The sequence below is a fragment of the Tenrec ecaudatus genome, chromosome 7 (assembly GCF_050624435.1).
Source record: "Tenrec ecaudatus isolate mTenEca1 chromosome 7, mTenEca1.hap1, whole genome shotgun sequence".
NCBI lineage: Eukaryota > Metazoa > Chordata > Mammalia > Afrosoricida > Tenrecidae > Tenrec > Tenrec ecaudatus.
In genome coordinates this window covers 134424434-134438630 of record NC_134536.1, presented here as the reverse complement: position 1 = coordinate 134438630, position 14197 = coordinate 134424434, and the positions used below count along the sequence as shown (strand labels likewise).

The following is a 14197-nucleotide window of genomic DNA, read 5'->3' as shown; positions in this document are numbered from 1 at the left end:
TCCCACCTCCAGGGAGGATGCAGCGGCCACTGGCTTTCTAAGGCGGCCTTCTGAAGCGGTCAGTGCCTCCGGCCCTCGTGGTGCGAGGCCAGCCTCCTTCTCCCTCCCAACCTCCAGGAGGCAAGTCCATGAGGACCTTAAATTAGGGGCATGTTGTGAGCTTTGAGTCAGGAGCTCACTCTGGGTGGGGACAGCAGCACTGGGCTCATCAGGAGGGGAGTGACTGGGCCACACCCTCCTCCACAGGGTGGAATGGACATGCCTCCTGTCTCTTACAACTAGTGATACGGAGACTTCCCAAGTGTGTGTACAGGGAAGCGCCTCTGGCCTCTTGGGTGCAACTGCGCCTCCTCCCCAGGTGGGTGTACTTGCTGCTGCAGTGGGGTTGGGCTGCTCAGGTAGAGGAGGTGCCTCTTCCTGCCTAGTCATCCCTGATGGTCACCTTCACTGCTCTCTGACCCACAAAACTCTGCCTGGAACTGGTGTTTTCACAAACCATGGAGCAGGGGCCCTGGGCAGCATTTTAACTTCCTGAGGAACTTCCTGCAGGGACTGTCCTGAGAGAAACAGAATTGAAGGCTGTGGCCACTGTGCCTCCTTCGGAGGAGCTTGGCACCCGCACAGAAGCCGAATACCACCACCCAGACACACACGCAGACACACTCCTGGAAGAAGGCCGATTTAATTTCCTTTTCCTCTTGTGACACCTTTCTTTCCTGTCCAGAGGATGCTTCTTCCTTGACGTCTGCGGGGGCTCACCGAGGCCTCTGCCCAGAGAGTGCGGCCTTTCAGCGCAGATTAAACCTTCCTTTTTTTTCCCTGGGCTCTGGAAAGGATAAGTGATTACAATTTTGTTATCTTCTAAATTAAAAACACAACAAAAAACCCACGCAGGTACAGCTGACCGGGCCTGAGTCGTTCGCACGGCAGTTTGACAACTGGGGCGGCAGCGTAACCACCGGGCAATTTTCGCACAATTGAGAAACGAATGTTTTTCCTTCCAAGGAGTCAGCCTAGCAAACACATCCCACTCTTGCTGAAAGTAATGTTTTCCCAACTCTTCTAGGAATAAAACACTTTTAATGTATTTGTCAGGAATCGACACTTCATTTAATAAGATTAAAAAAGTGACAATTTAAAGAGCCCTTGAGAAGAGTCCCACATCCATCACGGGCTCACGGTGAGATTGGAGGAAACACAGCACTGAGGACCTGGGAAAACTGTGCGCACAGAGTGCGTGTGTGTTTGTGCGGTGGGTGGTGGTACACAGAGCCCTGCACACCCCTCAGGAGCCTGCAGTCACTGGGGCGTGGCCTGGGTGTAGGCGAGTTCACCCTCATCCCTGCCTACTCCATGCCACCCACCTGGCCCTCCTGGGGATTGGTGGAAGGTGCTTTCCCCGAAGAAATAGTGTGGGATGAGGGGTGGCATCCTGGCAAGGGCCACTTCTGCCCCTGGTGAGGCTTCAAGGGTGTGACACTGAGGCTGCAGCACCGCTGGACTCTCAGTGACGGGCTCCCACCTGAGCTGTGTCCTCACTCTGCTGGCACCCCAGGGTGGGCCCTGCTCTTCAGCTCCCTCCACCCTCCTCAGTGCCCACCACGTTGGCTTCCATCATCTGCTGGAAGAGCTGAGCCAGCTGTTGGCTTGTCAGCTCTGCCATCGGCTCCACTGTGTCCCCACTTTCCCGGCTGCTGCACTCGGCTGGCCCGGAAGACATCCTTAGGAGGAACAGCAGGTCCAGAGAACTGACTGCAGGTCTAACTGAACCAAGCAGCCCGCCAGATCCCTTGTTGCCCAGAGCTGAGTACTCTGGCCCCTAGCATGGCTGGCGCAGAGCATGTGATTGGGGGTCCTGGCCTCAAAAGGACCTGCCCCTGCTGCTTCCCAACAATTGGCCATGCAGATGGGCAGAGTGGTTGGGCCCAGTGCGGGGAACACGCACTAAATCTGGCTTAGCTCCTTCAGTGGCCACCTGAGGCCAGCAGGCTCCCTCCCCTCGGGGCCTGCCCCAGAGCCCCAACAGTGCTGTGAGCCAGGCTGGGTAGGGCTTCAGTCTGTGCCTCTGTCCATCAGCCCTGACACCTGGCATCCTAGTGCCTGGGTGGTGGTATGGGCTGTGAGGGCAGTGGAGTGGAAAGGTCTGGTGAGAATTGGGTCCTGCCACTTCCTGAGGTCAGCAGAGCAGGACTCCAAACCAGGAGCTCCCAGCAGGCTACTGCCATCCTTGAGATGACTCATCCCAGGACTTCTGCTCCCTCCCGCAGGGAACCTAAGTGCTGAGTGCACAGGATGCTCCTTGCTAATTGGCAGCTGGGGGCTAGATGCTGACAGAGGCAGTGGCTTCCCTGCAGAGGGGCCCCACCTTGGTGCGGGGCAGCACAGACATCCATCAGAGGTGCATTGGCTAAGAGTGTCTGGTGGCATCTCCTCAGGGCCCTTCGGCCCTCACTGAGCCCCAGCACACTGCTCCGAGTGTGGACATGGGGAACACCTGTCACCCCGGGCCTCTGCTTCCTGCTGACCTAGGTTCATACAGAAAGGCAGCCTTCCTATGTCTTGGGTAATTTGAGGTTGTGGTGCTATTTCAATACTGATAAATCACTGAAAACTTGAGTCAAACGAGAGAAGACGTATCAAGTGGACTGATCCACTGGCTCTTTCCACACCCCAACAGAACCCCCCCCTGCAACACCCCCCCTCTTAATGGGGTCATGTGTGCAGGTGCCCCGATGCCTGGGCTGCAGGATGGAGTTACCCTGGTGGCTGGGGGGGTCTGCTGGGCTTGGGGGGGGGGCTGCTGGGCTTGGTGGCTCCGTCCCACCCAGCTTCCGGGGAGAGGCTCTCCAGCCGTGGTCCGAGCTGACCAGACAAGGTCAGGGCTCTGGAGCACAAACCCACCACTGTCCGGAGGGTCCCACTGCTGGAGTGGACAACCACCTGAGCGGGTTACCAGGGTGGTCACCACGGGAGAGGGAATGGCTGAGGCTCAAAGCGGCCGCCAAATGAGGCCGCTTCATGAAGGCTGGGAGATGAGCTGCTTAATTAACAGTTTCTGATCCCTGGGGGTGGGTGGGGGCACCACCACGGTGACACTCAGTCCCGGTGTGGACTCCTGACATTGTACTACAGAAAACCCCACTGCCACAGGGCCTGGGTCTGTACCTCACCCTCTGAGCACCGAGTCAGCCGGGGCCCGGCTCTTCCCTGGTCAGCTTCCCTGTGCACCGTGCTGGCTCCGCACCAGGAAGCACAGGTTAACAACTCAGTGAGTCCGAGTGAGGGCCCCATCCGCCCGGGTGTGCACAGCGGGCGTGCCCATGTGGGTGCTGCTGAGCCCCTGCACTGGCCGGGTGCCATGATGAGCTGCATCGTGCCTCCCTGAGGTGACACTCGCAGTACTTCTCTGCTCTACCCCACCCTTTACTGTGCAAAGCCCAGGGAGGAGCATTGCAGCGGCAGAAGGGACTAGAACAAGCAGAGCATGCTTGAGCATCCAAAGGGCTCTGGAATGCCTATGACCCGGCAAATGCGGACCACCTGAGCGAAATGAAAGTAAGCTCGTGGCCAGAGCAGTCTGTTGCCGTGATTGTGAACCCTCTCCGAAAGCTCCCTGCCTATACGGGCCTGGCCTGGCCCTGGGCCAGCCGAGCGAGGGAGGGAGGGAGGGAGTTCATGGCAGCCTGGATGAAGATTGAAGACCCATTTGCTCCCCCTGGGGACCAGCTTGATTTGAACCAATTGAGGAGAACAAAGCAGTCCGTTTCTGTCCTTGGGAGAAAACCTGCCCTGTGCCTGCCAATGCCACCCGGGCCTGCTCCTTTCTGAAGGTGGGGGTGGGCGGTGTTAGGGGAGAGTCAACAAGGATGCCTGCTCTGGGAGGGCGCGATTTCCTGCAGTCACCTGGGCCCAACCCAAGTCATCCCACACCTGCCGCCTCCCTTTACTGATGCAGCCGGTAGGGTGAACTTGATGTGGGGCCTGGGCCGGAGGGCAGGGAGCTGCCGCTGGGGGCTTGCAGGGCGTGTGGGTCGAGCTGCTGACCTGCCAGGCTGGGGTCTCCTGTCCCCAGGCCGTCGCCGTGGTCCTCTTTGTGGCAGCTGCGCTGCTCCGGACACTCCAAGTGCACACAGTGGAACACCTAGAGGAGAGAGGGTGAGGGTGAGGCAGGGAGCGGTGGTGGGTGGCCCGCAGCCGCCACCAGCAGGGCACCGTGCAGCCTGCTTTGCGAGGGCACAGGGGGTGGAGCGCTCCTGGGAGGTGGCGAACATCTCTCTCGAGAACATCTCTCTCGACAGTCGAGGCTAACGGATCAATGGTTCACAAGTTGTAGAGACACCACCTGGGTTCTGAGGATAGGTTTGTGGGCTGGCTCCAGTTTGTGAGCCTTCTGTCTTCTCCAACCTCAGTATGCGAGTGGTTCCTGTGGGGCGGAAGGTCAGCAGGAGCCGATCATGGCTGAGCAATTCCAGGGCTGTACTGAAAACCATGCTCACGTGCACGGAACTCTCTCCCAGCTTGATGCTGTGTTTGAAGAAAAAGCCCGAGAAGCACACGTGTGTGTGTGTGCGCGTGCGTACATAAAGTGAGTATACACCAGCCCAGCCATGTCTAGGAGTGACACTGGCTGCATTCTCCATGTGATGACACCTTGCACCAGACCTCCTGGAAAGCGCTCTCGGTGAGCACAAACTCGGGCCCCCCTGAGCTCGACAGGTCCTCTCAAAGAGCGCCGTGCTCCAGGCGCAGTCTTCTGCGGAAGACACAGCGCTGTGTGGTGTCCAGCAGCTTCAGGGGCTACTTGCAGTTGCAGCTCACAGATGCACTCAGGGCAGTGCAGTCACCCCTCGCTTAGTTTCCAAAGACCCCCCCCCCCCCCTAGTGAGCCCACGGGGCAGAGTTGGACGGCCCCTGTGGTTTCCGAGACGGTAACTCTTCACAGGAGCAGAGAGCCTCATCTTTCTCCTGTGGAGTGGCTGGTGGTTTAGACTTGCTGACCTGGCTGTTATGTAAAAATGAAGGTGATCACACCACAAAAGTATGAACACATCATTACTCAACTGCCAGCCCACTGAGACTCATAGTTCAGCCAAGTTGACATATAACCTTAACGGCGCTTCTCACCTAGAATCTCAGCGCTGATCATGCAGACACACCGTGTTTCCCCAAAAGTAAGACATCCCCTGAAAATAAGACCTACTTAGTTTTTACTCTCGCTGAAATAGAAGGCATCCCCCGAAAATAAGACCTCCCCGATGATAATCAGGCCCCCCAAAGCTACCTTAACTCTGGACTCTTGACCGTAGCAAAGGGTGCCGCTGAGCAGCTGTTGGCCGCAGTGCAGCTGGAGCAGACAGGAAGTACGAGGTCTCTTTAATCAGAGAGCCCGTGTCACTGCCAGGACAAGCTGCCGTCTGCTGCTCGCTCTGCCCTGACGGATTCTGGCTGACTCACAATTAGACAGTGAGTCGTGCGGGGCAGGAGTCGAGCACATTGTGTGGACACACAGGGGTGACTGAGGTAGGGGGAAATGTCTGATAAAGGGGTGGGGGAAATGTCTGGTGAAGGTGTCCACTGGCACAGGGGTGGGGGAGGGGGATCACTTAAAATGGCAATGGGGTGTCACATAAAGTGACACAGGAGGATCAGAAGGGGTTACAAAATGGTAATCCCCCCCTCTGGTTCTCCTGTGTCATTTTGATTCCCCCCTCTGATCCTCCTATGTCATCCTCCTATGATCCTCCTATGACATGAGCGCGAAAAGAAAAAGCTACTCCATGGAGGACAAGAGAGGAATCGTGGAAGACTCTTGGGGCCAAAATCTCACTGCTTTCTGCAAAGAGAAGATGCTGAGCCTCCGATGGGTCCTAACATGGCGAGCAGTGTATGGTCACCTCATTGAACAAGTGGACAGGGAAACGCTATAAAGCGCAAGTGTGGATCAGGTCGGCAACCATTATTTCCTGAGCTGGAAGACCTGATCTGTGATTGGGTTGTTGACAGGAGAGCAAAGCCTTTGGTGGTGAAGAGCGCTCAGGTTCAAGGATTTGCCCTTGCAATGGCACCCCGGTTTGACAAAGCCCCAAAGACTTCAAAGCATCACAGCACTGGCTGGATAATTTCCTTCGGCAAAGTGAACTGTCTTTAAGAAGATCCACAACTACAGCCGTACCGTATACAGGTAATAAATTTCCTTTTTCTTGTTCAACAATAAATGTGTACTGCATTCTCCTTCATGGAAAAATAAGATATCCCCTGAAAATAAGACCTAGAGCATCTTTGGGAGCAAAAATTAATATGACACTGTCTTATTTTCGGGGAAACAGGGTAGATCGGTCCTGTACAAAATAACTACAAGGTAGGTTTTTCACAATTGTTGTAAATGAAACATGCCAGACGAGCGAGGAGGCAGTGTAGGGGTGGGAGTCATCCAGCCTCAGTGGCTCCAGAAAGAAGCCTAGATTCCACGATAGTTTGGAATTCTGTTTCGTATATTCTACCCTTTACCAGACTTTCCTTAGAGTATCTGGTCCGACTGTCCATTTCTAGTCTCCTGCCCAGGGAGCGTTTTTCATGGAGGCTACTGGATATACATCCTCTGTTTCCAGAAGTGCTGTCAGGGACCCACAGTTATCTCCAGAGTCCCAGGGGGCCTTCCGTCTCCCAGCTCCGGCACCGTCAGGAATGGAACAAGTGCCTGCTGCTATCGGACTGTCTCTGGCTCTGGGGGGCGGGGGGGGGCACAAACCTGCTGCACAGTAGTGTGGGTGGTGGGCTTCATCCCTCCATAGCCTGGACCAGCCCAGGGCAGCGCCCACAACCTGGAACAGCCAGTCACCCCACGGAGGGCAGAGTCCCCCGGAAACCAGAACAAGTCCCTTACTCCAAGGAACAGGAAGGCACACACAGCATGTCTGGCCCTGGTCCTGAGCTTAAGGACAAATGATGCGGCTGCATGGTGAGCTGTGGGGCACAGAAGAACCCTGAGTGAGAGGCGGGCACCCACGGGATGCCTCTGTACTGAAGACCACCTGGAGCGCTACAGGGGACAATGTCCACATCTTCAAATTCTGTATTTTCTAAACCTGCCTGACATGTTCTTGAACAGCCCCCCGCCCCTCGCCTGGTCCAAGTTCAGTACACCTGAAGCAAGACAGACAGGTGACAATGATCCTTCGGAATGCAACAGGAACTTTCCGGAACTATCAGAAAATGTTAAGATACACTGACAAATTCATGGATGAAATTTTTTTGTGACTTTTCCTCAATGAGGTACTTAAAAATCTATTTTCATCAAACTGTGTCACCAAATATTTATTCTCATCCTCAACTCATCTTCTATTTTACAAAATGTTTATTTTTCCCCTAACTCATGTTAACCAAAATTAAATATACTTAAAGATAGGATGAACTATCTGATGTCTCCGAATGCTGACGTCTCCCAAGGCTCTGAGAGGGAGAACCCTGCTCTCCACACTCTGGAGACTCTAGAGCAGTGGTTCTCAGCCCTCCTCATGCCGTCACCCGTTCATACAGCTCCTCATTTGTGGTGACCCCCCAACCTTAACATGATTTCCGTTGGTATTTTATCCCTCATTTTACTACTGTTAGGAATCTGGCGACCCGGGTGAAAGGTAGAGAACCTCTGTAATATGCCCTCACGACAGTGCCAAGCACATGGAGAGGCAGGCCCTGGAGAGGAAAGGGAGGGCCTGGTGGCTAAGAATTCAGCTGCTAACGAAATGGTTAGGGGTTCAAACCCACCCCAAGGGGGAAAGATGTGTCCGTCTATTTCCATAGAGACTGCAGCCTTGCGAATCCCACAGAGCAGTTCTACCTTGTCCTGTAGGGTCGCTATAGGAATTGACTTGATAGTGGTGTTGGGTTTGTGGGGGAGAGGGGTGTTTTAGGTTGAGAGGATGTCCCAGGTCAGGGCACAGTCTTAAGTAAGAGCTCAGGGATGTGGGTGGGATTTGACAGGAGCACCAGAGAGGGTACGTGTGGCTTCTGAGGCGGGGATGTTAGGGACTGCTGAGGCCATGGATGACCTGCCCACTGCAGATCCCGGCTGGTGGAGCTTCCCTGAGGGCCATGTGGTACCAGGTGTTTGGGGAGAAGAATCTGGCAACCAGGTGCACAGGGACCCTGGAGATGGAAGATGCTGGCGTGTGGGCAGCTGAGGGCCAAGCGCTGTCTTAGAGGAGAACTGAAAGCTGTGACCAGGGGGACCACAGAGGCCAAGAGCAGGGAGGCTGTTCCAGGACGTGCTTACTTGTTGGTAAGGGATGAGGAGAGGGATGAGGTCAAGTCAGTGAGCTCCTACCCCTCAGGCCAAGGAAAGCTGGCACAGAGGCCAGAGCTCGGAAATCTGGGGAGACGCATGAGTTGCGAAGGTGGGACAGACAAGACAGTGGGGGCTGAGGGACAGTCAGGGGGTCCCTGGCGGGGAGGGAATGAAAGGGTGGGCCTGACATCTTGAGATTCTGTCAGATAAACTGATATGCGGGGCTAGAGTTCTGACAGGACCAAGACAAGGGCATCAGGGGCTGATGCCACAGAAAAATGGCTGGACTGGAGGGTTCTGGGGGTCCTTGGTGCAGAGCCCAAGCACCCAGCACTTTTCCCTTGTCCCACAGTCTGCTCTGAGTCTGTCTGAGATGCCCCAGTGGGCTGTGAAGCTGGGCGGACACTGAGCATGGGTTCTCAAGCTGGCTTGGCCTGCAGGGCTGGGCTTGAAAAAGACTGGTACCGTGGCCTGTGCGGACCAGCCCGGGCCCAGCAGCGCAGCCAAGCTGTGAGCCTGCGGTCCAGGGGGCTCCCTGCAGCAGCTCACAGCTGTGGTCTCCAGCTCCCTTCTCTCCCAGGGCTGCTGCCGGGTGGGGAGCGCTGAGCCCTTGCTCCGAGTGTGCCTGGGCTTGGGCAGAGGCGTGCTTGTGGTCTGTTAGGGGCGAGGGTGCAGCCCAGGGCAGTGGCTGTATGGGTGCAGGGTGGAGGAGGGCAATGCTGCATCCCCCACAATCCAATCCACACAGCAGAAGACAAACACAACATCAACACCAACAGGGGGTTGTGGTGGTATTTAAATGCAAATTCCGTGCCTGCCCTCCTGCATCACTACTTCCTACCCCCTTACCCCTGTATTCCCACTTCAGTTCATTTCTCTACCACTTTTCACATTTCAAAGTCTAATAGGAAGACTCTCAGAGACCCTGTGTCCCTGGCCTTCCCTCCCTCATGTTGGAGGGGCTGTTTTCTCTGAGTTGTCCGGCTCTGCTACACCCCGCCAGTCCTCTCCATTCCGGGCTGTGTGCAGGTACCTACCTGTGCCCTGCCAGGCAGGCTGGTCAGACTGGAGAGCCAGGGGTGGAGATGTAAAACCACTTGGGCCATGCAGGGCAGTCTGGAAACACCTGTTTACCCACCCTCTTCACAGCTAATGTTCCCCCAAGTCTCACAGTGACAGAGCCACTTTCCGGTGGGGACCAACTCAGTCTGTTTTGCTTTCTGAAAGGGGGTATTCTGGACACTCCATGGGAGGTGGGCCAGGCAGAGCTTCCCCGGGGGACACAACTGGGCTTCCTCACCCCAGACTGGGCTCACTCAACTTGGGCTTTTCTTTATAGCTTCCTGCAGCCCAACCTTGGTTCTCAATGTGCCTAGAGCCACCCTCTGTCCCCATGGCCCAGGTTCTCCACCTTCTCTGAACCATGGCTGTGCAGGCCGGCCATGCTATATTTGCGGTCCCCTCTCCCCTTCCTAGCCCCCTGAGCTTTCCCGCGCCCTGTCATCCTCTAATTGCTTAATCGTGTAGCCACCCCCACCCACCGCTTTCTAGGGCCAAGTTAGTATCTCTGAGAGCTGCTCCTCAGAACCCCCGACTGATACGGATCCCTTCATTGACTTACATTTGCCCTGCTCCCCATTATCTTTTTCCAAGGCCCTCGCATATTGAATGGGGTTCTCTCCTTTTGCTTTGGCAAGGTTGCTCTTCAGGCTGTTAATTTCCAGCTGAGCCACTCCCCAGCCTTGGCCCCACAGGCCAGCTTCTTCCCCACTCTCTTGCCTCTGACTACTGGTCTATCAGTTCTAATCTGACTCAAGGACCAAGTCCTAGTCATCTGTTCTCCCTCATAGGGCCTTGCACAAGAATAAACAGATCAATAAAAATCCTGGATTAAAACTGAGGTAGTTTATTGTGCCAATCTGGCTGATAAACACATGTGGGATTAATAGAAGTACAGAGATATAAATGGCTCGGCGAGCCTTGCTCTTTGATCATGGGACCAGTGTGTGGCTGCCTTGCTGGTTCTGTGCCTCAATTTGCAAGCTACACTACCTGTGGGACACCTAACCCGTGGACTGGGTTGCTGTAATTTGAAGTTCCTTCAAGACCTGCTTCGCCACACCATTTGAATTTACATCTCTTGAGCTGGGGGCTGTCGGACCCTGTCATCTGGCTGACTGTTGGTGACCTGCCTTGCTGTTTGTTGCCTGTGCCCGGATAGCCTCAATTGCTCTACAGAGGACTACCTGGTGGCCTTCAAGACTCGAAGAACTGCCAGTGTCTCACAACTGTCTCACGGGAGTGATTTGCACTAAGCCATTTGTACTGCTTCATGATTTAATGAACTGTTTATTTCTTATGTCATATATCTACATATCTGTATAAATACATATAAAATTATTAGTATTCTGGTTTTGTTTCTCTTGAGAACCCTGTCTAACACAAAAACATAATGTTAAAAAAGACTCCATGTGATCTGGTCCAAACTAACCATGGGCACTTCAGAGTAAGGAAGGGCCCCCAGGCCTCTCCCCTCCCTCTGAAGTGGCACTGTGGCTGTACGGTGTGGGTAAGAAGCCTGGGGCGAGGCACTGTCTATGGTAAGCACTTAACTGTTCCTGGTTAGTCCCACTTCCAAGTGGGACGGTGTTAATGGCACATGATCTGTGACTAAGTAATGATTCAAGTGGATACGATGAGACACTTCGTCCTTCACACCACCAGGGGGGCTCTAATCAAAAGAACTAGAACCTAAGCCTTCGGGAGCACTGGGAGCTGACACAGAAAGGGGTTTGGCAATTCCTCAACATGGTTCAACATAAGAAAAAGAAACAAAAGTTCCAGAGGAGAATCATCTGCAGAGCCTACACAAGCCAAGGCCTCATTTAGAGACCAGAAGAACTAGATGGTGCCCACCTACTACTGGGTCAGGCCAAAACAGACTGACCCTGATGGAAGAAAAACCTGAGACAGTACATTCAAGTTCTTAAAAATGTCTACTTTTGGGGCCAACTGAGATTAGTAGACTCCTTGAGACTATTGTCCTGAGAGACTCTTCTTGAACTGAACTATCACCTGAGGTCATCTTTTAGTGAAATGACAGATTGGCACAAAAATAAATATTCCTCATGAATATGGCGTTCCATTAGAAAACCATCTATATGCAATCAAAAGGTCAACTTATCTAAATCAAAGATGAGAAAATAATGGGGCAGGGAAACCAGAGGATTAGAAACAAAACAACCAGAACACAAATGATGTCACTCAACAAACACTTTGTGTAGAAATGATTAAATGGGTAACTAATTCACTGTGTACATTTTCACTGAAAAAATATAACAAAAGACACTAAAATATGACTAAAACAGAAAAATAAGGTTAAGCATACACCTAACTGCAACATAATCCGGAAATTCCACTCCTATGTACAAATCCCAGAGCACTAAAAGTGGAGATTCAAATAGGTCCTTGTATACCAATGTTCACTACAGCCTTATTCATAATCTCTATGAAATGTGAGCAATCCAACTATCCACCAATAGATGAGTAGATAGATAAAATGTTCCCCACCGAGAAAATGGAGTGTTAGTTATAAGGGAAACAACGTTCTGGTACGTGCTGTGCACGACATAGATGCACTATCCTGGGTGAAATAAGTCAGACACAGAAGGACACACAGTGCATGCTCCCAATGACATAAAATACCCAGGACAGGCTTATGTTGCGAGACAAGGGTTTAGCAGTGTTACCTGGGGCCGCGGAAGGGCGAGGGGCAGTGAGTGCTTCCTGGGTGCCGAGTTTCTGCTTGAGAGGATGGGAAAAGTTTGGAGGTGGGTGGTGGGATGGTTAGGCGACATTGTGATCGGCTGCATCATAGATTATACGCTTACAAGTGGTTAGACTGGCAGATCGTATATTCTATATCTTTTACCATAATAAAAATTCAAATAAAAATAATTTAAATGGCTGTTATTCTCAATCCATGTAGCAATACTGACAGCAAATCTCCTGTGGAGGTTTCTCCTGGAGTTATTTAAAAACATGCCTTTCCCTGGATCCCACTGGGCTCAGGACAGGCTCTCCCAGCTAAGGCAAAACTGAAAGCCCTCAATGCCTTGGATAACTGACCTGGCTTTCCCCGGAGCTCTGAGGCTCAGGGACCAAACGCTGAGGAACATGGCCGGTCTCTGAAAGGTGCCTTCAGTCTGACTGCCAAGTCCCCATGTGTCGCTTTACTGTGAGTTCTTTGACCACCTCCACAGAGTCAAGCAGGCTCTGCTAGATTCAAAGGTGACACAGAGAAGAGCTGGCTTTACTGAGTTGCCAACCATGTGGGGGATTCCAGGTGGACAGAAGCCTAGGCCTGGAGTTGGGCAAGAAGGGAGCAGCACTGGGCGGGACAGTGAGCAGGCAGGGATGGGGTACAGCCAACATGACAGAGATCTTTGCACCGAGACACAGAGGGTAGGGTGGGGGTGGCCCCTGCAGTAGACAGGGGCAGAGGAATCCAGGGACAAGAGGCTGAATGTGTTCCTCAGAACTTGAACCTTGAGGGAGACAGAGATGGCAGCCCAGAACAGGGCCGGGTGAGGGTAGAGGTGGGGATGGGGGAGGTGCACAGGAGCCCAGACAGAGGGAACTCTTAAAAATTAAATTTTTCTTAAATTGAAACAAACAAAAGCAAAAAATACTACAAAAGAAACACAAGCTTGTGGTGAGAAATTCAAATAATGTAAGTGTAGAAATTGAGATGATGACCTGGGGGAAACAGGGCACTAACACACCCAGGGGGAAAGTATTGGTGGTGTCTCCACAGAATTGGAACGTGCATACAGACCCCACCATGGCGCGCCAAACCAGGAGGGCAACATAACACAGCGAGGAATCCATGAAAAGACCGGACTATAGGGCTGGCCCCAACCAGGACCAGCCTGACCCCCACCCTGGAAGTGTGTGCCGCAGAGAACGACACTAGACCTTCCAGTGCGGGAAAGGAACCGACCTACCATACCCAGACGGAAGCAAACCAAGAAGGAAAAAGAGAAAGGGGCAGTGGACCTAGACTCCAGATGGCACACCCAGCCCAGAGGATGAGGTCCCTGCACGGAGCTGCTGGCTCAAGACATGTTGCTCCCTAACTGGACCATACGGAGACAGGGGACAATAATGGGGACACTTGTGGGGAGACAGTGTGGGAATGGAGCATAAAAGATCAGCAACAGGAGGAAAGTCGAGCCACAGAGCCCCTGAGGAGCCCCAAGAATGGACTTCAGATGAGGAGGTGCAGCCCCCAGATCTCCCTCAGGACAAGTGGGGAGGGACTCATGGGGGCCAGCAAACAGACCTGGGCCTATGGAAAGTTTTTTCCCCTTTCATTTTTTTCTCTCGTCTTTTTCTCTTCCCTTTTCTTTCTTCAACCGTATGTTTTCTTATTGTTCTGACTAGGACATGGATGGCTTGCCTAATTATATGGGTTGAGCATGGGAGGGAAGCCCCGGGAGAAGGCAATGGGGCCAATGACCCCCCGAAGGTAGAGGGGGAAGGAGGTGGGGAGAAGGGTGTGGCGAGCGGTCGGCAGCATGGACAGGGGAACAAGTAGGGAAGCGGAACCAGCATCCAGGAGAGGGTGGAGATCCTGTGAGTGTTAGAGCAACACCAAGCTAGTGGACAGGAAGCACTAAGAGGGGGGAGGAGGGGGAAAGTGAGGCGGGCCAGGAGGAGGCAAAATGAAACAGAGGCAAGCTCTAGGAAGCAAAGGCATGGATAGGGAGATTAACAGAGGTGTGCACTTATGCAAACACATTAATCCATAACAGTAGTGGTATGGGCCTAAGTACATAATATTTATAAGGCAATACACTTGAGGCTGCAGATGGGCCTTGGACCTCGGCTCTTACCCTCCCTCAATACAAG

At 53.3% G+C, this 14197-nt stretch overlaps 1 protein-coding gene across 2 annotated transcripts in view; it reads right to left on the bottom strand.

Moving 5' to 3' along the window:
* Positions 1-663: 663 nt before the first annotated feature.
* Positions 664-14197, bottom strand: part of BTBD9 (BTB domain containing 9) — a 512908-nt gene continuing 499374 nt past the window's right edge. Inside the window, exons 11-12 of one of the 2 annotated variants that reach the window (XM_075555166.1) lie at positions 4045-4141; positions 664-826 (exon numbers count right to left, since the gene is read on the bottom strand). In XM_075555166.1, the coding sequence (XP_075411281.1) occupies positions 789-826; positions 4045-4141 (135 nt within the window). In that variant the 3' untranslated portion in view covers positions 664-788. Of the gene's footprint in view, positions 4142-14197 lie in introns of both variants that reach the window. The other variant, XM_075555167.1, reaches the window with a different exon arrangement.